The sequence below is a fragment of the Haliotis rubra genome, unplaced genomic scaffold (assembly GCF_003918875.1).
Source record: "Haliotis rubra isolate DU_JTF1 unplaced genomic scaffold, ASM391887v1 Scf56, whole genome shotgun sequence".
Classification (NCBI taxonomy): Eukaryota; Metazoa; Mollusca; class Gastropoda; order Lepetellida; family Haliotidae; genus Haliotis; species Haliotis rubra.
In genome coordinates, this window is record NW_025767257.1 from 981,715 (window position 1) to 1,006,885 (window position 25,171).

Here is a 25,171-nt window from a genome sequence, read left to right on the forward strand (position 1 = left end):
TGCCCTACTTTGACATCACAGTGGAAAGTTTCTGGCACAACGTTTTACAGGCAACCGAAAACACACTTACCCAAACCCTATAACAACAACCCCCAGACCCGGCAGCCATATATACATATGCACACACATTTCTATAGGACTCCAACATGACTCAAATGGCTTTGACTTGTGTCATATTCCTTTTCAGCCATGGTATTAATTTGGTACTGCTGTCATATATCGTTCCTTATGTATGTACATCAATATCACCAATTACCTTAATCTTGTGGGCGGTGGGGTAGCCTAGTGGTTAAAACATTGCCTTTTCACGCCGAAGACCCGGGTTCGATTCCCGACATTGATACAATGTGTGAAGCCCATTTCTGATGTCCCCCGCCGTGGAATATTGCTGGAATATTCCAAAAAGCGGCATTACACTAAACTCACTAGCTCACTCAATCTTATCGTTCCCTGAAAGAATAATATTTATGTTTTTTCAATCTATTGTATTTTATAACACAATTACTCCACACCATTACTCCACAGATGGGGGAGGTGGGGTAGTCTAGTGGTTAGAGCGTTCGCTCGTCACGCCGAAAAACCGGGTTCGATTCCCCACATGGGTACAATGTGTGAAGCCCATTCTGGTGCCCCCCCTGCTGGAATATTCCAAAAAAGCGGTGTAACACTAAACTCACTAGCTCACTCCACAGATGTCATGCCATTCTACGTTAATGCGTGTGTACGGTGGGTTATTTGCCATGTTGTTGTTAACGATTCCTTCCTGTGATGTTTCAGTGTGTTCATATTCCTGGAAACGGACTAAGATGGGCCAGCTACCGTTGTGAGTGCAGTCAGGAGGCCTGTGACCAAATAGACGAGAACGATAAAAACTTAGACGGAAAGCTTATGGAGAAAACATATCTGTTCAGGAATGTGTCAGACAACCACACACAGGATCAATGTCTTCCTTGCATAGCTGTGTACAATATTCTACTTCGCGGAATACCGCTTGGAATACAGAGTTTTTGCATGACAATAGCATTGGTCATTGGCATCGTTATAGTGAGGTTAAGAAAAACCAAGGTAAGTTGCGTGTATTTGCCTTTATATGTAAAGAATAACTGTGTTTTGAGTCGATCATCTGAACCCATAAATGAACAATGAAAACATTATATTCACGAAAGCATGTGCAGACAGATGTTTACCAAACTAAGAACTCCCAGTACAAAGGTATCAATTTCTTAAACATAAAAGGATCAGTTCCGATTTTGAAAATATCCACTTTTTATGAATGTCAATGTTCATGAAGTTGCATATGCAAACAATGGATTCATGGAAGTTCTTGCAACCCTTTCTGCTGGAAGTCATTTTCCATTTGGCTCCCGTGTGTTAGTCTACGTTCGTAGAGATGTAGAAGGCCTGCTGTCAAGACGATACACCTTATTTACAACACCATACGTGTCACATTACACCTTCAATATACCGTTTACAATACACCTTTCTTGTGACATCATACATGCCACAATAAACGTGCATTCCAGTATCATAAATATCACGCCTCCCGGCCTATGATATATGTACTTGTCACAAGACACCCAACAATACCGTCATGTCCGTGTTACAATACAGTACGTGTCCCGATTCACCTTTCGTGCGTCATGATGTCACGATAAACGTTTCCTAAACGTGTTACATTCTACCCAACCATACAATGCGTGTAGGTGTCACAATACACCTCCCTGACGATACCATTATGTACGTATCACGACAAAATACGTATCATGATACACCTTTGCGGAATACCGTACGCGTTATGATACGTCCATAGTTATATAAGCAAGCAATATGTACTACATACTGAGTTATATCATCACACCTGCTATTGTTACGATGCATTACAAAGAGACATGATACTCTTCACAGTTTTAATTCGTTAAACAAGTGAGTGAGTAAGGTATCGTTATGAGTCGCAGACAGCAGTATCAAAGTATCATCTAGTCTACATCGCGAAACAAGGAGGTACAGCGGTACATGTTTATCTCGTCTGGTTTCTCCCGCAGTGCTCTCTTCAGTTGACCAATTTGACCTCATACCTTTCTCCCTGTCTGTGTTTCTCAGTGCTATACTGCCAGACTTGCAGAAATGTTGGAAGACAGTAATACCGGAATAGCTCTAATGAGCGTCGCTAACAGATTATGACAGGTGATGTGCATTCATTTTCACATTCCTTGATCAACATTAGAAAGGAAAGTATCGGGCAACGTAGAATCTGTACCATGCTTCACCATCATCGACTTGAGGTACACCAGCTGGGATGGTAGTTATGCATGTTCTAACTATCCATTTAAAGGTATATTAGGTAGTTTTTTCGAAGTATATCGAACGCTTAGCATAAATACCGTACACTTGTCATACGTTATTGCAAGCACATTCCAATAGCCAGATACAGTTATCAAGAGACTGGGTATTGAGTCGCTGTGAGCAATTTCTCTTGGTGATAACAATGAATACGGTATAGTACTGCCACACCATGACTCACGACCAGAACGAACGTTGGATTACGACCCACAAACATAGGATCTTGACATACCAAAGGGGCGCAACTCTGGACTACGTTTGGCACCTACCAAACGAATCGTGCACTAAATTAACAAGTGAATGGAACTCTGGTAGATTTAGATGAACGGATGTACTGATTGTTCATATGAAAACTCAGTCGCAGATAGCAATATTCAAAACATGTTGACATCGCCATATCGTGGGTGAAGTCACAACTCCAAACATTGCCTTGCGCATCACGTTGTGGGCGGAGTTAACCAATACACCTGCGATCTATATTCCTTATCAACACATGCTGATTCAGCCAAGTCACGTTCAGCAGATTCTCTAACTTTACAGTTAAAAATGTCTTTCCTGTTTTGATGGAGGTGGAAGGACGTGTTCTGTCCAGATTTCCGCTGCCCCCGTATTCTCTCTCCCTCTCACCATTTCACCACTCTTCATGTTTAGGTATATGATAAAGAATCGTTCTGAAATTGTACTTGTGACTCTAAATCCCAAGGAAAGAAAGCCCAGGAAAAGTAAGACCGAGGGGAAAACCCCTCATCAATATGCCAAATATCGAGTAAAGACAAATAATGGGTTTTGTCTCCCGTATAAAGTTCTTGAAATTCGATTGCACATTTCAGCCTATAATCAGTTGATAAGTAAGAACAGCCAGATACATTCTCGCTCACACTTCAAGTAATATCTGTTAATAAGTTGACTTCAAAATGTTCCATCATCTGTACTCAGAATAAATAGTACACACATCATTATTGACATACTGCAGTGTACAGACATCATTGTTGGACATAGTACCGACATCATTTTTGCCATAGTACAGACATCTTTGATGACATAGAACAGTCGTCATTGTTGACATAGTACAGACATCTTTGATGACATAGTACACTCATCATTGTTGACATAGTACATACACTATTGTTGACATTGTACATATATTATTGGTGACACAGTACAGACATTATTGTTCACATATAAAAAGGCATTATTGTTCGCATAGTACAGACATCTTTGATGACATAGTACAGTCATCATTGTTGACATAGTACATACACTATTGTTGACATTGTACAGGCATTTTTGTTGACATAGTAAGTACATTATTGTTGACAGAGTACAGATATTATTGGTGACACAGTACAGACATTATTGTTCACATATTAAAAGGCATTATTGTTCGCATAGTACAGACATCTTTGATGACATAGTACAGTCGTCATTGTTGACATAGTGACATCTTTGATGACATAGTACAGTCATCATTGTTGACATAGTACATACACTATTGTTGACATTGTACATATATTATTGGTGACACAGTACAGACATTATTGTTCACATATTAAAAGGCATTATTGTTCGCATAGTACAGACATCTTTGATGACATAGTACAGTCATCATTGTTGACATAGTACATACACTATTGTTGACATTGTACAGGCATTTTTGTTGACATAGTAAGTACATTATTGTTGACAGAGTACAGATATTATTGTTGACACAGTACAGACATTATTGTTCACATAGTAAAGGCATTATTGTTGACATAGTACAGACATCATTGTTGACATAGTACATACACTATTGTTGACATTGTACATATATTATTGTTGACACAGTACAGACATTATTGTTCACATATTAAAAGGCATTATTGTTCGCATAGTACAGACATCTTTGATGATATAGTACAGTCATCATTGTTGACATAGTACATACACTATTGTTGACATTGAACAGGCATTTTTGTTGACATAGTAAGTACATTATTGTTGACATAGTACAGATATTATTGCTGACACAGTACAGACATTATTGTTGACATAGTAAAGACATTATTGTTGACACAGTACGGCCATTATTGTTGACATAGTACAAATATTATTGTTGGCATATTACAGTCATCATCGTTGACATATTACAGTCATCATCGTTCACATATTACAGGCATCATTATTGACATATCACAAGTATCATTATTGACATATTGCAGGCATCATTATTGACATATTACAAGTATCATTGACATATTACAGGCATCTTTATTGACATATTATCGTTATTGACATATTACAGGCATCATTGTTGACATCTTGCAGGCATTATTACTGACATATTACAAGTACCATTATTGACATATTACAGGCATCATTATTGACATATTATCGTTATTGACAAGTATCGTTATTGACATATTACAGACATCATTATTGACATATTACAGGCATCATTGTTGACATCTTGCAGACATTATTATTGACATATTACAAGTACCATTATTGACATATTACAGACATCATTATTAACATATTACAGGCATCATTATTGATAACCTACAGGTATGATTATTGGCATATTACAAGTATCATTGACAAATTACAGGCATCATTGTTTACATCTTGCAGGCATTATTACTGACATATTACAAGTACCATTATTGACATATTACAGACATCATTATTGACATATTACAGACATCATTATTAACATATTACAGGCATCATTATTGATAACCTACAGGTATCATTATTGGCATATTACAAGTATCATTGACAAATTACAGGCATCATTGTTTACATCTTGCAGTCATTATTACTGACATATTTCAAGTACCATTATTGACATATTACAGACATCATTATTGACATATTACAGGCATCATTGTTGACATCTTGCAGGCATTATTACTGACATATTACAAGTACCATTATTGACATATTACAGACATCATTATTGACATATTACAGACATCATTATTAACATATTACAGGCATCATTATTGATTAGTTACAGGCATCATTATTGACATATTACAGACATCATTATTGATAACTTACAAGTACCATTATTGACATATTACAGACATCATTATTAACATATTACAGGCATCATTGTTGACATCTTGCAGGCATTATTACTGACATGTGACAAGTACCATTATTGACATATTACAGGCATCATTATTAACATATTACAGGCATCATTATTGACAACCTACAGGTATCATTATTGGCATATTACAAGTATCATTATTGACATATTACAGGCATCATTGTTGACATCTTACAGGCATTATTATTGACATATTACAAGTACCATTATTGACATATTACAGGCATCATTATTGACATATTACAGGCATCATTGTTGACATCTTGCAGTCATTATTACTGACATATTACAAGTACCATTATTGACATATTACAGGCATCATTATTGACATATTGCAAGTACCATTATTGATAACTTACAGGTATCATTATTGGCATATTACAGGCATCATTATTAACATATTACAGGCATCATTATTGATAACTTATAGGTATGATTATTGGCATATTACAAGTATCATTGTCAAATTACAGGCATCATTGTTTACATCTTGCGGGCATTATTACTGACATATTACAAGTACCATTATTGACATAGTACAGGCATCATTATTGACATATTACAGGCATCATTATTGGTAACTTACAGGTATGATTATTGACATATTACAAGTATCATTGACAAAATACAGGCATCATTGTTTACATCTTGAGGCATTATTACTGAATATTACAGGCATAATTGACATATTACAGACATCATTATTGCAGACATCATTATTAACATATTACAGGCATCATTATTACATTATTGGACAAGTATCATTACAAATTACCATATTGTTTACACAGTCATTATTGACAGACATCATTATTGACATATTACATTGTTTACATCATTATTAACATATTACATATTACAGCATCATTACAGACATCATTATTAACATATTACAGGCATCATTATTGACAACCTACAGGTATCATTATTGGCATATTACAAGTATCATTGACAAATTACAGGCATCATTGTTTACATCTTGCAGGCATTATTACTGACATATTACATTGTTGAATCTTACCATTATTGACATAGGTACAGGCATAATATATTGACAAATTGTTTACATCTTGCAGGCATCATTGTTGACATCTTGCAGGCATTATTACTGACATATTACAAGACAAATTAGGCCATTATTGCAGGCATTATTACTGACATATTACAAGTACCATTATTGACATATTACAGACATCATTATTGACATATTACAGGCATCATTATTGAAATCTTGCATGCATCATTACTGATATATTACAAGTACCATTATTGGTATATTACAAGTATTATTATTGACATATGACAGGCATCATTGTTGATATATTACAGACATCATTAGTGACATCTTACAGGCAACAGTGTTGACATATTGCAGTATCATTATTGACATATTACCAAGGTCACTATTGACATATTACCGACATCATTATTGACATAATGTTATATTGGCAATATTATTAGCATGGCATAGACATCACTATTGACACAGTGTGTAAATCGTTATGGATATAGTATTATATATATATATATATATATATATATAGTATACTGAAACAAAACACAGGCATCATTGTTAACGTATTCACTTTATGACAGGGTATGACAGGGTATGACATTGTACGTCACAAGAAGACATTGTCGGTATCACTTTTGTCTGGTTCCTCTTTTTGCCCTTGTTCAGGAGAGACAGAATTCGGTCACTGTTTTCCTGTAACGATATGAGGTACAATGAGGTTCACATGCTGCTGAGATATTCTCGATGCATATGTGTGGGCATATAAATATTCATAAAGCAATGTCTGTTAACAAACAAAGGCTAAGCATATACAGAAGTAGGAGGTTAATGCCTGTATTTAGTACAATACTTTTCATGCTTTCGTAGTTGCTTTTCAAATAAAGAACCACCATGCATCTTTTACAAGCATTTATGCGACTATGTATTCTCTGTTCATTCAGAAATACTGTACTGGAAAGTAAATCTGGTGATATGATTTTGGATATTTGGCAGATTTTAATATAATGCGATCTAGCTTAATGGTCAGACGCAAATCAGCTGTGACAAGTTTATACTATTTGAGGCATGAACTGCTGGTATTGACGTCATAATGCATTGTTTTTAAAGATATTTACCTGACATTAAAGGTCAAATGGATTAGCCAAACGTTGTCCAACTTAGGACGTTACGTGAGAGTAGTTCCAGGATATATCCCAGGCTACACACGGCTGGTGATATTAACCTCCTAAGTTTAGATTTAATGTTGACAATTAACGGGAAAAGAATAGCTGGGGATGTTAACCGAGATCTAGCTCCCTCTAAGTGCCTGCTTACACCTCCCACGCTTGTCAACTAGGATGGCCCACGTCGAAAAGCCATCGGGACGAAAACACAGCTATTGTTGCGGGTCAAGACGTCATTGATTGCGGAAATAACTCAAGGTTATTTCTTTGTTTTGCTATCGACCTTATGTAACGTTGATGCATATTAGGAGTTTTTATTGTTTGGAAAGTAGGTAAAGTTTATTGTGACAAGATCAATTGTCCTACGAATTGCTTATGATTAAACATATAAAAAATCATCGTATTGACATACCAACAGTTGAAAAAACATGGGTACAAGCATGTACATATTTCCTGCATCCCGCCTTCGTTGCTCGTGGTTTTCACGTGGGTTTCAGCAAAATGGTACGAGCTGCGTCACATCGGGTTTTCCTGAATATTTGCTACAAAGGCAAATATTTGCTGTCAGTAATTATTTCATGGCAATGTCATGTATATCTAAAATTTCATTATTCTTTCTATTTCCAGGTGATGCGCTCCAGTATGTGGATTTTACTAGAGATGATATTAGTGGGAGCCCTTCTCTTATACGCAACAGTGAGTATATAGTCACGATTCTTTCAAGATACTCAACAATATCTCCCTTGCTAACTCCAACTAACAGAAAGTGGGTACGGTTGTGTGTTTGGTCGTTTTTTCAAAAGCTGAAATGTAGCACGTGATTCGCTAAACCTCTGCTGTAGATCGTTCGGGGAAGAGGGGTAGAATAGTGGTAAGATCGTTCGCTCATCACGCCAAAACCCGGGTTCAATTCCCCACGTGGATACAATGGATGTAGCCCATTTCTAAAAAAAACCGCCACGATATTGTTGGAATATTGCTAAACACGGCGTAAAACCATACTCACTCATTGTAGTTCATGTAGCTCATTCGGAATATATAGGAATACTTGCCTATGTATACTACAGAGTGAAACACATAATGTTGTTGAAGTCTAATGATTATTCAATAAACGCGAAGTCATGCATTACTTAGGGTGCCGCTGCCTTGCATGTAACTTGTCCTCTTTTCGGAATGATTCATACGGTTTGTGCCCGATTGTTCAGTGCTTAATTGCTACCCTGAAGACATGGTGATGAGTACATAAGTGATAGCTCTGTCCGGCCTTAACCTCGGAACTACCATGACATTTGTCTGTTTGCCGTAGGCTGTCACTGGTATCCGTTTGTACAACTAGTGGAGCCGATCTCTTGCATGTTCCTACCACCCTTGCGTGTGCATGTGGGAACGACTCGATTAAAGTGTGCACTGTTAAACAAACTTAATTAGTACCTTTGGTTGGTGTAATTTACTATAATCACCACGGAGGTTGTAATAGGGAGTCACACCATGTGTCGTGAGCGCAAATACCTCTCTTTCTTATGTGTGCACTATCCACGTAAATGCCTTTTGTTCAAAACGTATGATAAAACGTTGAAGTAAAATGTAATTCTTAAACATCTGAAGGGGTCCAGTTCTGGTTTGAGTGAGTGAGTATGTTTTTACGCCTCTTTAAGCAATATAAAACCCCATGTTCAGCCATGAAACAATTTGACATTGTATTACCAAAACAGCAGCATCGGAGACCAAATTATATGGTCACTACTAAATATACCATGGCATTACACCAACATGCCCATTATAACAGAAAGCCTTGTTGGTGTACTTCAAGCGAAAGAGCCACAGTAAATACTATTCTTCTCACTGAATAATCACTAATAACAATCACGATGTATATGTACATTATGTTTATTCTATGAGGTGATATAGCCTATGGGTTAAAGTGTTTGCTCGTCACAGTTTCGAACACCAACATGACTTCTATGAGTGTGGTCCATTTCTTGTGTCTCCCTTCGTGATATTGTAGGAATAAGCACACATAAACACACACACACACGCACGCACGCACGTGCGCGCTCGCAAACCAACATACTCACTACAGTTTTTATGCTATTTATTTACTAACATATCCACTTCCGAATTTGTCCGCTTTCATTCGTACTTAATCTAATACAGTGTATTTACGTCCAAGACTGCTTACTACCTTCAGCCTGAGACAAATGTACCTCAAAATAACACATTCAAACACACCCAAACATACAGACGTTTGACTCGCATCTATTATCTTCAAGTCCAAATATAAATAACAAAGTTATGTTCTTGCATTTTACAAATATACGGAGATCTAGTAGCAATGGCTTATACAAACAACAATTACAAATGATTAACAGTGTGCAAATCACGCCACGTCCATCTGGTGTTTGACATGCATGCACACACTCTCATTTGTATATTACCATGTGTGTGTACAGACAGGCCTGTGACCTACACGTACTGAAATAAAGGATGACGAAAATCACTAACCCACAAGGAATGAAATTACGATAACAGGAAAACATAATACCTAAAGATTTTTCGTCATTTACACCACAAATGTAAATGAAGTGGGAACAACTTTTCAGTTAGTTTCACTGAACGTATGTCCACGGTTTCCACAGTAGTAGTCACATGGTAAGTCATTGATACCACAGTAGTAGTCACATGTTAAGTCATTGATACCACAGTAGTAGTCACATGTTAAGTCATTGATACCACAGTAGTAGTCACATGTAAAGTCATTGATACCACAGTAGTAGTCACATGTAAAGTCATTGATACCACAGTAGTAGTCACATGTAAAGTCATTGATACCACAGTAGTAGTCACATGTTAAGTCATTGATACCACAGTAGTAGTCACATGCTAAGTCATTGATACCACAGTAGTAGTCACATGTAAAGTCATTGATACCACAGTAGTACTCACATGTAAAGTCATTGATACCACAGTAGTACTCACATGTAAAGTCATTGATACCACAGTAGTAGTCACATGTAAAGTCATTGATACCACAGTAGTACTCACATGTAAAGTCATTGATACCACAGTAGTAGTCACATGTCAAGTCATTGATACCACAGTAGTAGTCACATGTAAAGTCATTGATACCAATGTACCATTTACATGTTAAGTCATTGATACCACAGTAGTAGTCACATGTTAAGTCATTGATACCACAGTAGTAGTCACATGTTAAGTCATTGATACCACAGTAGTAGTCACATGTAAAGTCATTGATACCACAGTAGTAGTCACATGTAAAGTCATTGATACCACAGTAGTAGTCACATGTTAAGTCATTGATACCACAGTAGTAGTCACATGTTAAGTCATTGATACCACAGTAGTAGTCACATGTAAAGTCATTGATACCACAGTAGTAGTCACATGTCAAGTCATTGATACCACAGTAGTAGTCACATGTAAAGTCATTGATACCACAGTAGTAGTCACATGTTAAGTCATTGATACCACAGTAGTAGTCACATGCTAAGTCATTGATACCACAGTAGTAGTCACATGTAAAGTCATTGATACCACAGTAGTAGTCACATGTAAAGCCATTGATACCACAGTAGTACTCACATGTAAAGTCATTGATACCACAGTAGTAGTCACATGTAAAGTCATTGATACCACAGTAGTACTCACATGTAAAGTCATTGATACCACAGTAGTAGTCACATGTCAAGTCATTGATACCACAGTAGTAGTCACATGTAAAGTCATTGATACCAATGTACCATTTACATGTTAAGTCATTGATACCACAGTAGTAGTCACATGTAAAGTCATTGATACCACAGTAGTAGTCACATGTTAAGTCATTGATACAACAGTAGTAGTCACATGTAAAGTCATTGATACCACAGTAGTAGTCACATGTAAAGTCATTGATACCACAGTAGTAGTCACATGTTAAGTCATTGATACAACAGTAGTAGTCACATGTTAATTCATTGATACCACAGTAGTAGTCACATGTTAAGTCATTGATACCACAGTAGTAGTCACATGTAAAGTCATTGATACCACAGTAGTAGTCACATGTAAAGTCATTGATACCACAGTAGTAGTCACATGTTAAGTCATTGATACAACAGTAGTAGTCACATGTAAAGTCATTGATACCACAGTAGTAGTCACATGTTAAGTCATTGATACCACAGTAGTAGTCACATGTGAAGTCATTGATACCACAGTAGTAGTCACATGTTAAGTCATTGATACCACAGTAGTAGTCACATGTAAAGTCATTGATACCACAGTAGTAGTCACATGTTAAGTCATTGATACCACAGTAGTAGTCACATGTTAAGGCATTGATACCACAGTAGTATTCACATGCTACGTCATTGATGCCACAGTATTATTCATCCGAAAATCATCTCACGCATCGGGTCTCTTTGTTTCTGAGAGTTGCATGTCATGTGAGCATTATCCAACATCAGCTTCCAGCCCAGAGAGCACAGCTGCTTTCTAATCATAAACCATCCCAGCACGAACCATGTACGTACAGTACCTGTATACTGGTGTCGTGTTTACATTGGACAACCAGCTTGCTTGTTTACGAGGACACACTGTGTTTTTCGCCATGGATAATGGATCTTGAATTTAAAACAAATAAAAGAAAGACTTACAACGTGTAATCAGTAGCATAAACGATATATTTGATGACGACTGATCGCCTCTATTATGACTGTGTTTTAGTTAAACATCAAATAGACTATTATCGTTTTAATCCATATCATTATGACATTGTGCTTAGCAGAGCTACTGTAGTCATGCTTTTCGTTGATATTAGTCTACAGTCGGTTAATAGTCATCTTTGATAGTACTGAGTTAAAGTTATAACGGTGCAGAACTATGTAAAACACTTGATCTGTTTATTCTGTAAACCAATCCTCTGTGATCTGTTATGTGTGTGGTATAAGTATCCTTGAAGAATGTTCGCACATAATAAAAATGGTCTCATTTTGGCTGAAATACTGCCAATTGATGTGAGGTATTCACTCATTGATCGTATTCATCATCATCATCATCATCATCATTGTCATTATTATTATCATTGTTTTGCAACATAGAATGTCATTGATGTTTATATGAGAGGTGTTGTTATCACGAAGGAAAGGAAATGTGCGGCACCAAAGGGTTATTGTAACCAAAGGGTTATTTATGCATTTTCAGCATTATTTTACTCACATCCCCTTTGTATCTACTCAATCAATGACATATACAGTGAGACATATTTTTATAAATAAGCTGTAATAATGATGTTGTTGTCTCTCTTTCAGGTGGTAATACAGTACTTCGAACCTACGACGCTAACATGTATAATGGTCCCTTGGTTTAGAGAGTGTGGATTTGCTATAGTGTATGGGGCCCTAGTATTAAAAGTATACAGGTAGGAGAATTGTTGTGTGTCCGTATTGGTGTGTGTCAGTAGTCTATGTATGTCTATAGCAGACCAGGGTGTAATCCATTTATTAATATGGGTCTGGTTTCCACAAACTTGTGGCATATGAATCCCTTGTAGACTGTCAGCAATATAACTGCAATAATGTTCAGAGGTATATTTGCCCTTAACAGAGATGTATAAGAGGTCTTATCTGGCCTTTGATATTGTCTCTACTTCTTTGAGTGGCATGTTTAGAAGTTGGAGAGTCAAGATAAGGACAAACGTTTTGGATGAACAACTTCTTTATTTAGGTGATGCGACGTTTTGATACAGATACCTGCTTGACAACTATACAAGTATCTGTATCCCAACCTGAATACAGAAGTTGTCCTTCCATAAAGTCTGTCCTTAATTGTCTCCACTTACTCACACACCCATGTGTATCCAAATGTGCAAAATAATCAGCATTATAAATGAAGTACAGTTCAGAAGATATTTCACCCAAATCATCTAGTTACTCCATGTTATAGTACTATCAAACTGTCTGCCATGACCTCGTAGCATTGTAGTCCGTTGTGGACCATATGGTTCATTGTACGCACACACACACACACACACACACACACACACACACACACACACACACACACACACACACACACACACACACACACACACACACACACACACACACACACACACACACACACACACACACACACACACACACACACACACACACACACACACACACACACACACTCTGGTTATGGGACATCCGGGATGTAGTGAAAGATCTGACAGATATTGTAGACTCCCCCATGTTCTGACGATTGGCTTTACATTAACCCAATCAAATACTATTAATGCCAGTTTATGCAACTTAAGATTAAACAGTGGATTAAAATAACTTGTTATTAAAATCTTGTATCAGGCGTTATATATTTGATGTGAAATGGAAATTAAAAGTTATTTAAGCGAACAATGTGATTCGTATTTGATATGTATTTGATTCACAGGGTTATTGAATACAATATGACATGAAATAATAGTGTGTTCGATCATGCCTTAAGTGTACAGTCGCTTCAGTCCTTTGTGAAGAAAGTGTTTTTTTGGAGTCCCAGAAATCTATGATCGTGGGTTCGACAGGAACAGTCACCTTCTAAATTCCACAGAATTGGCGAATGTGTCTCACAATGAGCGGACACATAATGATAATGTTCTAGGAGGGGTAAAACCAAAGGGACTCTCAGATTGCGGGACAGAGGTGTGATACACACAGATTTTACCATCAATACGATTGTATCAACTGCAACAAACTTCAATAGGTGTGATATAGGATCCATGGTTGTAGGTTCCACTCTCAGACTGGCCACGATGAGGAGGCTCGATCTGTCCTCATAACGGACATTACCACGTTATGATACAAACATTTTACAATCCACTCAGTCGCTATTAATATTTCCCTGTGGTATCTACAAACTATAAAATAAAATGGGCAAAGCACCTTAAATCCCCGCAATGCAAATTAAGAGCAGGTGAAACTCTAACCCACTTAGTCGTTGTCGCCTTTTCTATGATGACAACAAAATGGGAAATACATCACATGCTGAGCTACAAGCAGTGAGAAAAGGACCTTACCTGGGTCAATGAGCAAATGAACTTCATATTGCGCCTTAGAATTGTTCATGTCCAAACTTTAATGAAACAAATATCTTTCCTTAAGGCGACCTTCTTCAATGATTTTTTCTCGCTTTACTCTGACGTAAATGAACTAAATTTAGTTTCTCAGGACTATTTTGGGATCTGTCTATAAGTCTCCGACGGTCGGCCATTGATAAACGTAGCTGAACGGAGAGTGAGGCGAAACCAGTCGATAAATAGCTGTCAACAGACCACAAAAACGTGTGTGGATATTTATAGAAATGGCTTAAGCACAGTTTGTCTTCAGAAAACAGGTATATTATAGCTGTAAAATATTTACCAAAGCATGTTTATAAGAAACAGGCGTTTCAATAGGCACTGGGTGCGATCAATATAAACTCTGTCAAAAAAAGAAACGCAACCCCTGTATTTTAGAGATTTTGATCTGAAGTTTTAAGACGACACAGCATTTTTATTATTTAAGACAGAAGTCTGAAATTTGGCAGAATAATAACCAAGATGGGCATGTTTAAAATTGTCATTTCAAAAGTCATCTCACAGACACCAGTTTGTCACCAGGGGGGCGTCTTCTCAGTATCTCGTATGAGCACCACGAGCTACAATCACTGCACGGCATCTCCTTGGACAAGAACGGATAAGACGCCGGATTCTTTCCTGGGGAATGGCTCTCCACTCCTCCTGCAGTGCAACGCCGAGCTGTTGCAGCGTCTGTGGCGGCGGCTGACGTTGACGTACGCGTCGACCCAGAGTATCCACAGGTGTTCAATAGGGTTGAGGTCTGGTGATTTAGAGGGCTATGGCAAGACATTGACGTTGGAATTCTGCAGAAAGTTCATTGTTGCACGTGCAGTATGAGGCCGGGCGTTGTCTGGTTGAAAATCTGTGTCTGTTGGTCAAAAATCGGGAGAAGGTGAGGCTGTAATACGTGGTTGATGTAACGTTGGGCTGTCAGGTTCCTTCAACGATCACCAAGTCTGATTTCTGGTTGTATGAGATGGATCCCCAAACCATAACGCTTTCTCCGCCAAATCTGTCCCCTGTCGGACGCAGATGGGCGCAAAACGTTCATGACGTCTCCTATACACACGTTTTCTTCCGTCGTGATGTTGCAAAGAAAACGGGATTCATCAGAAAACCAGATGCGCCTCCAGTTTTGTAAAGTCCATATCCTTACGTTGTTGCACCACCTGAGTCGTCGGCGGAGATGTAGGGGCGTAGTACAGGTCCAACAACTGGTCTACAGGCACGTAAACCCGCTTCTTTCAGACGGTTCCTAATCGTTTGAGCTGACACTCTCCTCAAACCTGGTATTTGTGTGGCAGTCACGGTTGGTAGGGCATGCCGATTACGCAGGTGATGGACCCGGATGTACCGATCTTGAAGGGGGGTCGTGATTCTTGGCCTTCCACTTCTCGGGCGATCGTTGGTCAAATTGAAGTTGTTGTAGCGGCTCCAAAGTCGGGATATCGTTGTTTTGTGAACATTTAGGTGCCGTGCAACAGTTCCAAAACTTTCTCCGGCTTGAACACGACCAATGGCGATATTTCGGTCGGCAGCACTCAATCGTGGCATTTTTAACACAGCTTTTCGGCGACAAATGAATGAATATAATACGAAAGCACATGGGCTTTTATACACCCCTACATTAACTGCCATTTTCATGATTTGCATGTGTTTTTTTTTGTGCGAAGTCACCATGAGGGTCATTTCATGCGTTGTGACGGAATAAGCAATAAAATACACTTATGCGTACAAATGCAGTTGTTTGGATGGTAATATTCATTAATTACGTGTATAATTTCAATACATTCGAATAAAATTTAGTTTGGAAGCAATAACTTCATTCAAACGAATTTTTCATATCTGAGGACAGGGGTTGCGTTTCTTTTTTGACAGAGTTTAGATAGGACTTGCAAGATGTGCATGGCTGAATAACCCCCCACAAGAAATCATTTATTGCACAGCGGCTCAGTTTTGTCAGTTTCGAATCACTTATGTAATGCATTTATAGTTTTCTTTAGTTTTAATGTTTAGTGCAGAAACCCTTGATCACGTGATATGTAATAATATGGAACTCACAAACTGTGACAAGAGCAAATAGGACACGCTTATAGTGCACTTGCTCATACTGTCTTATGCAGGCTGAATGTATTTAAAACATATTCGCCGTTCCACAGTTTTACTATTGCAAGTTGAAAATGTATATACGCACTGCGTTTACTCGTTTGTTGTATGAACTATGTTCACAACGTCGGAATTGTTTATAACTCAGTTCATGTACTCCGGTAGCGGTAATCTGAAATTATATGATTGGTGTTAACCTAATTTCTTGACGTAGGTGTGCTCGACTTGTCCGTAGTGTGTAAGTAAGCAGCACGGCAGTGGTAATTATAACGGTTTTGGGTTTCCAGTTTGGAGTTAGATTCAAGTTCAGCGATTCACGAGCTTATATGATGAATCTCATCGGAGTGTGTGTTTTTTTTTAACAAGTATAAACATTGTAATACATCAGAAAATGAGAGAGCTGGGTTTTGCAGACAATTTTCATATTGCGATGCGAAAACATATATTGCGATATGTATTGCAATATATTGCAAGAAGTTCTTTTTTAACAAAAAACTACTAATAATCGAGTTAATGTTTGATTTATAAAGCTAAAATACAACAAAATCACCATGCTTGATTAAGCTTTAATAAAAACTTCTCATCATGACAAAATAAAAGTGTAAATAATATTTGGCACAAATAAAAAGGAAAGGAACAATTTATAAAACGGAAATATCCGAAGATTTCCGAGTGTTACGAAGTTTTCCGAATGCATGTCAAAATACCGGTTTTCAATCAGCGTATCGCAATACGTATCGTGTTCATGTCTGAACCGGTAAATACCGGTACACCGGTTACATTGCGCAGCCCTAGAAAATGGACACTTTTCCAGCGACCATGGATATATTTGATGTCAATAGACACAAAGGTGATTTGCTATTTATCATCCAAAACTGTGTTCCACAGGAGATATTGCTTGTGTGAGATCATACGACATTTCCTAGGAGAAATCATTTTGAAAGTAGATTTTGTACAATGTCCTGATAATGCTATGGCGTCATGAACGTGATGACGTCACAATGCTATGACATCGCTGCACGGCAAGTCTAATGGCAGTACCGTGTTCAGAGATGTACATTTTTCATTGAAAACTAAAGAAGAGGGAGTTTCGATGATAAATAGAATCTCACCCTCGTGTCTTCTGATATCAAATATATCAACACTCGTTGATAAAAGTAATTCTATCAACTCTTGGTGTTGTACTTGATATCAAAAGACACTCGGGTGAGATTCTCTATTTGTCATCCAAGATCTTTATTCTAACTGTCCACGTTTGTAAAACGTTAAACGCAGTGTCTTGAGAACACAAAAGTGCAGCTAAAATGTTCACTGGCAGAACGATTAAGGATGTAATATGTTGTGATGTAACTAACAAAATCACAATGGCCAACGTAGTATTGTGATGCTGTTTATTACATCTCACACAAAAGATGTCTGCAAAGAGATATATATATATTACAGCAAAATCTCATAAGGGATATCCTTTTATCTCACTCGTGAGATGTCCTGCAGATGCAAGTTATTTAGTTTGAGGTAGTCACTTGACGTGACAACCGGCCACCAAAGCACAGGCATATTTATGTTGGTTTATGTTTTCTCAAGTTCATTATGCTAGTATGTGTATAGTTTATTGATTTCTCATTCTCTATGAAAGCATTTTTACCTTGCTAATTACATTTATTGATATGACATGCACTGTCTTTACAGAATATTAGCCGAATTCCAGTCCCGAAAAGCCCATCGAGTGCACGTGAGGGACAAAGACTTGTTGAAGTATCTGACCGTCATCATCATTGTGGTGATAGGCTACATGGCAGCATGGACGGCCGTCAACGTGGACCACTTGTCCGAGAACGCCACACTCCTGGCCGTGGGCAAGACAGAGGACCAACTCACATACACCATGTGCAAGTCACATTGGTGGGATTACGTCATAGAGCTTTGTAAGTCACCAAGGACTATGTGACGTCACCTTTGCAGTGCGTGTATCCGATACGAGAGAGAAAGTTTGCTATGAGGATCGTGAGAGACGACTGAGCGTTATCGGGTGGTCAAACTCACTTGGCTTATTTCGTGTCTTCGCATCCGGATGTCAAGCATCGTTTTTCTATACTCCAGTCATTTGTGTTTCTGCCGGAATATTGTTAACAGTGGCGTAAAATACCATTCATTTAGTCAAACCTACTCACTGCATCAAATACGATAATACAATAGGTTTGATTAGAATAAGTCTAGCAGCAGCAGTAATATTAATATTACGAAAAATAAGATTAAATTTAATATGAAAAGAAATTCGACCACATTGTTTGACCACAAGGATAAGTCAATTTCCGTAATCATATATACGTATATATGTATCATTTATACCATTGTTAACATAAAGGCATTAAGTATACATTACAATAATGTCATGTACCTTTAAGTTATAGCGAGTATCATGATAACTATAGCGTGCACTAATCCACACACTATTACCCTCACAACAATCCTACCTCATTATCGGACGTGACACGCTCTGGAGTAATGTAGTAATGACTTACGTTATAGCACATAGTGTATTAGTACTACGTGGGCGTAATATCTTCAAAGCACCTCAGGTTTTTCATGACAATAAATCTTATTCTGTTACCTTTCATCGCGTGTGAACAAGAAACTGTTATGTCTTTTCTGAATTGAAACACGTTAAGTCATCTTTCAGCGAGGGCTTGCAGTAGTTTTACATTAAACGCCTTAAGTGTTACCGTGCGAATGGCGGGGCAGGGTCCGATCCATAAAGCGTTTGTAACGTTACGACCTATCGTAACACTATACTTTATCATAGGCTTACGATTGGCATCGTGCTGTGAAGGTTTTGTTGATCGGGTCCCAGGTCCCTGACATGGTCTTGGACAAACAGGAGCAAATCTTATAAGCGTCATGATGACGTTAATTCATCGGCGATTATGGGGTTCCGAATGAACAGTGTCACACAATAACGTTCTGTGATTTCCAACAATGTAGGTGTTCTGTGTTTCAGCTGAGTTTCTGTTCCTGTGTTTTGGTGTCTACCTCTGTTACTGCGTGCGATCTGCCCCCTCGGACTACTCTGAGAGAAGGTGTATCTCGGTAGCCATCTGCTATGAAGCTTTCTTCTCTACTATATTTTATATACTTAAGTAAGTATTGAATGTTTTATTTTTCTATTCAAATATTCTTGCCAGGAACCACTTAATTGAGTTGGCAGCACATACTCGCACCCGATATCGGCCTCCGTGCTTCTCCTTCATGTACGATTGACGACACTAAGTGTTAAAGTCAAACCGTTCCAAAATAGAGTAATTGTGTTACACTTTTGATAGAAACTGGACATACGTTAGCTATGGGGCACCGTCATCATGCGAAATGTAAACCTTATGACGAACCCATTACCTTCCTGAAATATAAGGGGACATCAGTTGCTAATACATTGCCGAGAAGAGTTGCTCCCGAGGTGAATCCGATGATCGTGGGTAGGGATTTGACCTGGTAACAATTGTTAGTTCGCCCAAACCCTACCTCTACTTGAGATTTGAGCAAAGGGACATCCATCGAGAACCCTACTAATCTTAAGCCCCATTCCTCAAAGCGAACGAAGAGCTACACTGTCGTCTATGTTAAAGTATGGGAGTTACTACCACCTTAGGGTTACGGTCGTTTTGAGGAACGGGGCCATGGTTTTCAAGCAAGGTATCAGACCCCGATAAAACTAAGGCGCTGTTGACAAGCGGCGTTTACCCACACTAACTGAGTCACTGTGAACTGTAGACTGACCATGTTGTTCTGTTGCAGGCATCTGTGGTGGTATACCCTTCACCCCGACTATATGTTCCTCATGTCCTTTCTGCGCTGTCAGCTTACAGTCACCGTTGTTTTACTGCTTATATTAGGGCCAAAGGTGAGTAGCATTTTAATTATTCATTATTCAGTTCACATAAACAGTTCGTGTTAAAATGACTGAACTACACTTACAATAATCGGCGAGCGAGGGGAAGTTTGTTTTGCCCAGTAGTGTTGGTTATCCTAAAAGGTAGGGTGCTTATAACGTTCATCCGTCTTGCTCGACCGTGGTGCCATTCCACCCAGTGTTCAACTGAGACTATTCTTAATGTCCCTATTGCAATATTACTGATTCATTACAGGTTCAACAATATCCTTCGCTACCTGTCTATTGACAATTGAATGTATATAGGCATCTATCACACTTTGCTATTTGTACAAAACTGGGTTGCAAAATATGAATATAGAGTGGCAAAAATACTTTTATGTATTTGATTTTTGCGACAATTAGTGATCCTAGACACCTGCCTATGCTATCATCGGAATCATACAATAAACTCCCCTTTTAGTAGAGGTTTCTTGTGAAAATGGCAATGTGTTTGCCGCTTCTTTTTACAGTAAGTTATGTCTAAAGTATACATTTGTTGTAAACATTTCATACACAATTTGTAGAAACTGCCTATTACTGTATTCAACTGATATATATCTGGACTAAAGCACTGCTATATTTTGGAAATTTCAGACATGAATCAGGTTCCTCAGTACCCCATGTTTGTCGCTAGAGCCCGGCTCGTGGTTACCATAGGTTACTTGACTGACAGCGTATGATCGTCATACCCATATGCAATAGGTCACCGATGGCTCAGGTGCACCTACCTGAAATGCTGCTGACGATGGCATAAAACAATATTACAGCCCTGTCCGAGATCTATGCATATATACACCGTCCGTCCGTTTATAATTCAACATCAATACATGGATGTCGGCGACACATTGTGTTGAACATGTACAATAATGCGTCTCTACTGGTTATTGGAACAGTTGTTTGTGTCACACTGGCATTACACATGGGGTCAATGTAAACAGTGTAGTTCGTTGAATATGTAAGAGTGAAAGTTCAGATGTCGGTTAGACAAAGTTGTCGTAGCGCAATCGTAACACCCATACTTTAACATCAACTTACGACTTACGCATTTCGATCTTTCTTTCTCCTACGTCATTGTAACAGCAATCAGTAATTATTTCTGAATGACCACACACGACCACACAATGTACTCCGTGTGGACGGGACGGAGTAATCCTATAGAGTTATATCACTGTCTAGTTATGTAGTTCTCTCACAAACAAAGTTCCTCATGTACGCAACAGACACAAGTGTTTCTGATCACATTTTTCACTTTGCTGACACATGACAGCGGTTGTTCAGTTCAGTGCCTAAACAGTCAACTTGTACTCAGAGCTGTGTATATAGGTTGTAATATGGCTTGGAGCAGACATTGTGAAGCCAGCTGTAAGTAAAGGCCGATTTGTGTTTGTACACAAGCACTATATAAACACTGAAGAAAACGATGATAATCCGCTAATCTGACGAGAAATGATGCTAGTATGAGATACTGTACATAGAGTAAGCGATAAATACCTTATGATAACATACAGCGAATTTTAAGAATTCTAGTTTTCCGCAGTACAAAGAGCTGTTTTACTATTATCTTACAATAACAGTTCAAACTTTTCATTTATATTTTTGTAACAACCGACTAATTGTCAAATACATCTCCGAATTCATTCGTTTATATCGATATAGACTGATCATTGATACTTGAAAACGAACATTTCACAAGTTGTCACCATGTATTGTTGTCAAAATAATCATTAACTAATGTCTGATTCAGGTCTGTTTTAGCTGTGATTGTACACTGACTGGTGTATATTGTAACTGCTATTTGAGCAATATCATGACCAGAGTATCAGCTCAGTGGTACATATGTCTGTGTCATCATTATGTCCAGAATATCAACTGATTGATATGCATACCGTGTCTGTTTCAGTTATTGATATTATGCATACCGTGTCTGTATTTGCCCAGATTAACAACTAAACAATGTACATATAATCTCTGTTTCACCTGACGGTTCAGATTAACAACTAAACGATGTACACATGAGATCGTATAATCTCTTTTTCAGCTATTTGTCCAGATTAACAACTAAACGATGTGCATGCGAGCTCGTATAATCCGTGTTTCAGCTATTGTTTCAGCTATTGTACTAAATAATGTACATATAATCTCTATTTCAGCTATTTAGTTATATGTTCAGAATGTACACTAACTGGTGGACATGTCTGTTTTAGTTGTATGTTCAGAATGTACACTAACTGGTGGACATGACTGTTTTAGTTATATGTTCAGAATGCACACTAACTGGTGGACATGTCTGTTTTAGTTGTATGTTCAGAATGTACACTAACTGGTGGACATGACTGTTTTAGTTATATGTTCAGAATGCACACTAACTGGTGGACATGACTGTTTTAGTTGTATGTTCAGAATGTACACTAACTGGTGGACATGACTGTTTTAGTTGTATATTCAGAATGTACACTAACTGGCGGACAAGTCTGTTTTAGTTGTATGTTCAGAATGTACACTAACTTGTGGACATGTCTGTTTTAGTTGTATGTTCAGAATGTACATTAACTGGTGGACATGCCTGTTTTAGTTGTATGTTCAGAATGTACACTAACTGGTGGACATGCCTGTTTTAGTTGTATGTTCAGAATGTACACTAACTGGTTGACATGTATATTTTAGTTGTATGTTCCGAATGTACACTAACTGGTGGACATGACTGTTTTAGTTGTATATTCAGAATGTACACTAACTGGTGGACATGTCTGTTTTAGTTATATGTTCAGAATGTACACTAACTGGTGGACATGTATGTTTTAGTTGTATATTGAGAATGTACACTAACTGGTGGACATGTCTGTTTTAGTTGTATGTTCAGAATGTACACTAACTGGTGGACATGCTTGTTTTAGTTGTATGTTCAGAATGTACACTAACTGGTGGACATGCCTGTTTTAGTTGTATGTTCAGAATGTACACTACCTCGTGGACATGACTGTTTTAGTTGTATGTTCAGAATGTACACTAACTGGTGGACATGTCTGTTTTAGTTGTATGTTCAGAATGTACACTAACTGGTGGACATGCTTGTTTTAGTTGTATGTTCAGAATGTACACTAACTGGTGGACATGACTGTTTTAGTTGTATGTTCAGAATGTACACTAACTGGTGGACATGTCTGTTTTAGTTGTATGTTCAGAATGTACACTAACTGGTGGACATGCCTGTTTTAGTTGTATGTTGAGAATGTCCACTAACTGGTGGATATATCTGTTTTAGTTGTATATTCAGAATGTACACTAACTGGTGGACATGCCTGTTTTAGTTGTATGTTCAGAATGTACACTAACTGGATGACATGTATATTTTAGTTGTATGTTCAGAATGTACACTAACTGGTGGACATGTATGTTTTAGTTGTATGTTCAGAATGTACACTAACTGGTGGACATGTCTGTTTTAGTTGTATGTTCAGAATGTACACTAACTGGTGGACATGTATGTTTTAGTTGTATATTCAGAATGTGCACTAACTGGTGGACATTCCTGTTTTAGTTGTATATTGAGAATGTACACTAACTGGTGGACATGTCTGTTTTAGTTGTATGTTCAGAATGTACACTAACTGGTGGACATGCTTGTTTTAGTTGTATGTTCAGAATGTACACTAACTGGTGGACATGCCTGTTTTAGTTGTATGTTCAGAATGTACACTAACTGGTGGACATGACTGTTTTAGTTGTATGTTCAGAATGTACACTAACTGGTGGACATGTCTGTTTTAGTTGTATGTTCAGAATGTACACTAACTGGTGGACATGTCTGTTTTAGTTGTATGTTCAGAATGTACACTAACTGGTGGACATGACTGTTTTAGTTGTATGTTCAGAATGTACACTAACTGGTGGACATGTCTGTTTTAGTTGTATGTTCAGAATGTACACTAACTGGTGGACATGCCTGTTTTAGTTGTATGTTCAGAATGTACACTAACTGGTAGACATATCTGTTTTAGTTGTATATTCAGAATGTACACTAACTGGTGGACATGACTGTTTGAGTTGTATGTTCAGAATGTACATTAACTGGTGGACATGTCTGTTTAGTTGTATTTCCAGAATGTACACTAACTGGTGGACATGTCTGTTTTAGTTGTATGTTCAGAATGTACATTAACTGGTGGACATGTCTGTTTTAGTTGTATATTCAGAATGTACATTAACTGGTGGACATGTCTGTTTTAGTTGTATGTTCAGAATGTACACTAACTGGTGGACATGTCTGTTTTAGTTTTATATTCAGAATGTACACTAACTGGTGGACATGACTGTTTTAGTTGTATGTTCAGAATGTACATTAACTGGAGGACATGTCTGTTTTAGTTGTATGTTCAGAATGTACACTAACTGGTGGACATGTCTGTTTTAGTTGTATGTTCAG

At 37.8% G+C, this 25,171-nt stretch overlaps 1 protein-coding gene across 1 annotated transcript in view; it reads left to right on the top strand.

Annotated features, from left to right (window-relative positions):
- The window catches only part of LOC124253958 (probable G-protein coupled receptor 158), a 104,261-nt gene that overhangs the window by 63,720 nt on the left and 15,370 nt on the right, over window positions 1-25,171 (top strand). The window contains exons 3-8 of the mRNA XM_046687806.1: window positions 778-1,065; window positions 8,246-8,314; window positions 12,931-13,040; window positions 18,513-18,748; window positions 19,822-19,960; window positions 20,613-20,718. Coding sequence (XP_046543762.1) covers window positions 778-1,065; window positions 8,246-8,314; window positions 12,931-13,040; window positions 18,513-18,748; window positions 19,822-19,960; window positions 20,613-20,718 — 948 coding nt within the window. The remainder of the gene's footprint in view (window positions 1-777; window positions 1,066-8,245; window positions 8,315-12,930; window positions 13,041-18,512; window positions 18,749-19,821; window positions 19,961-20,612; window positions 20,719-25,171) is intronic.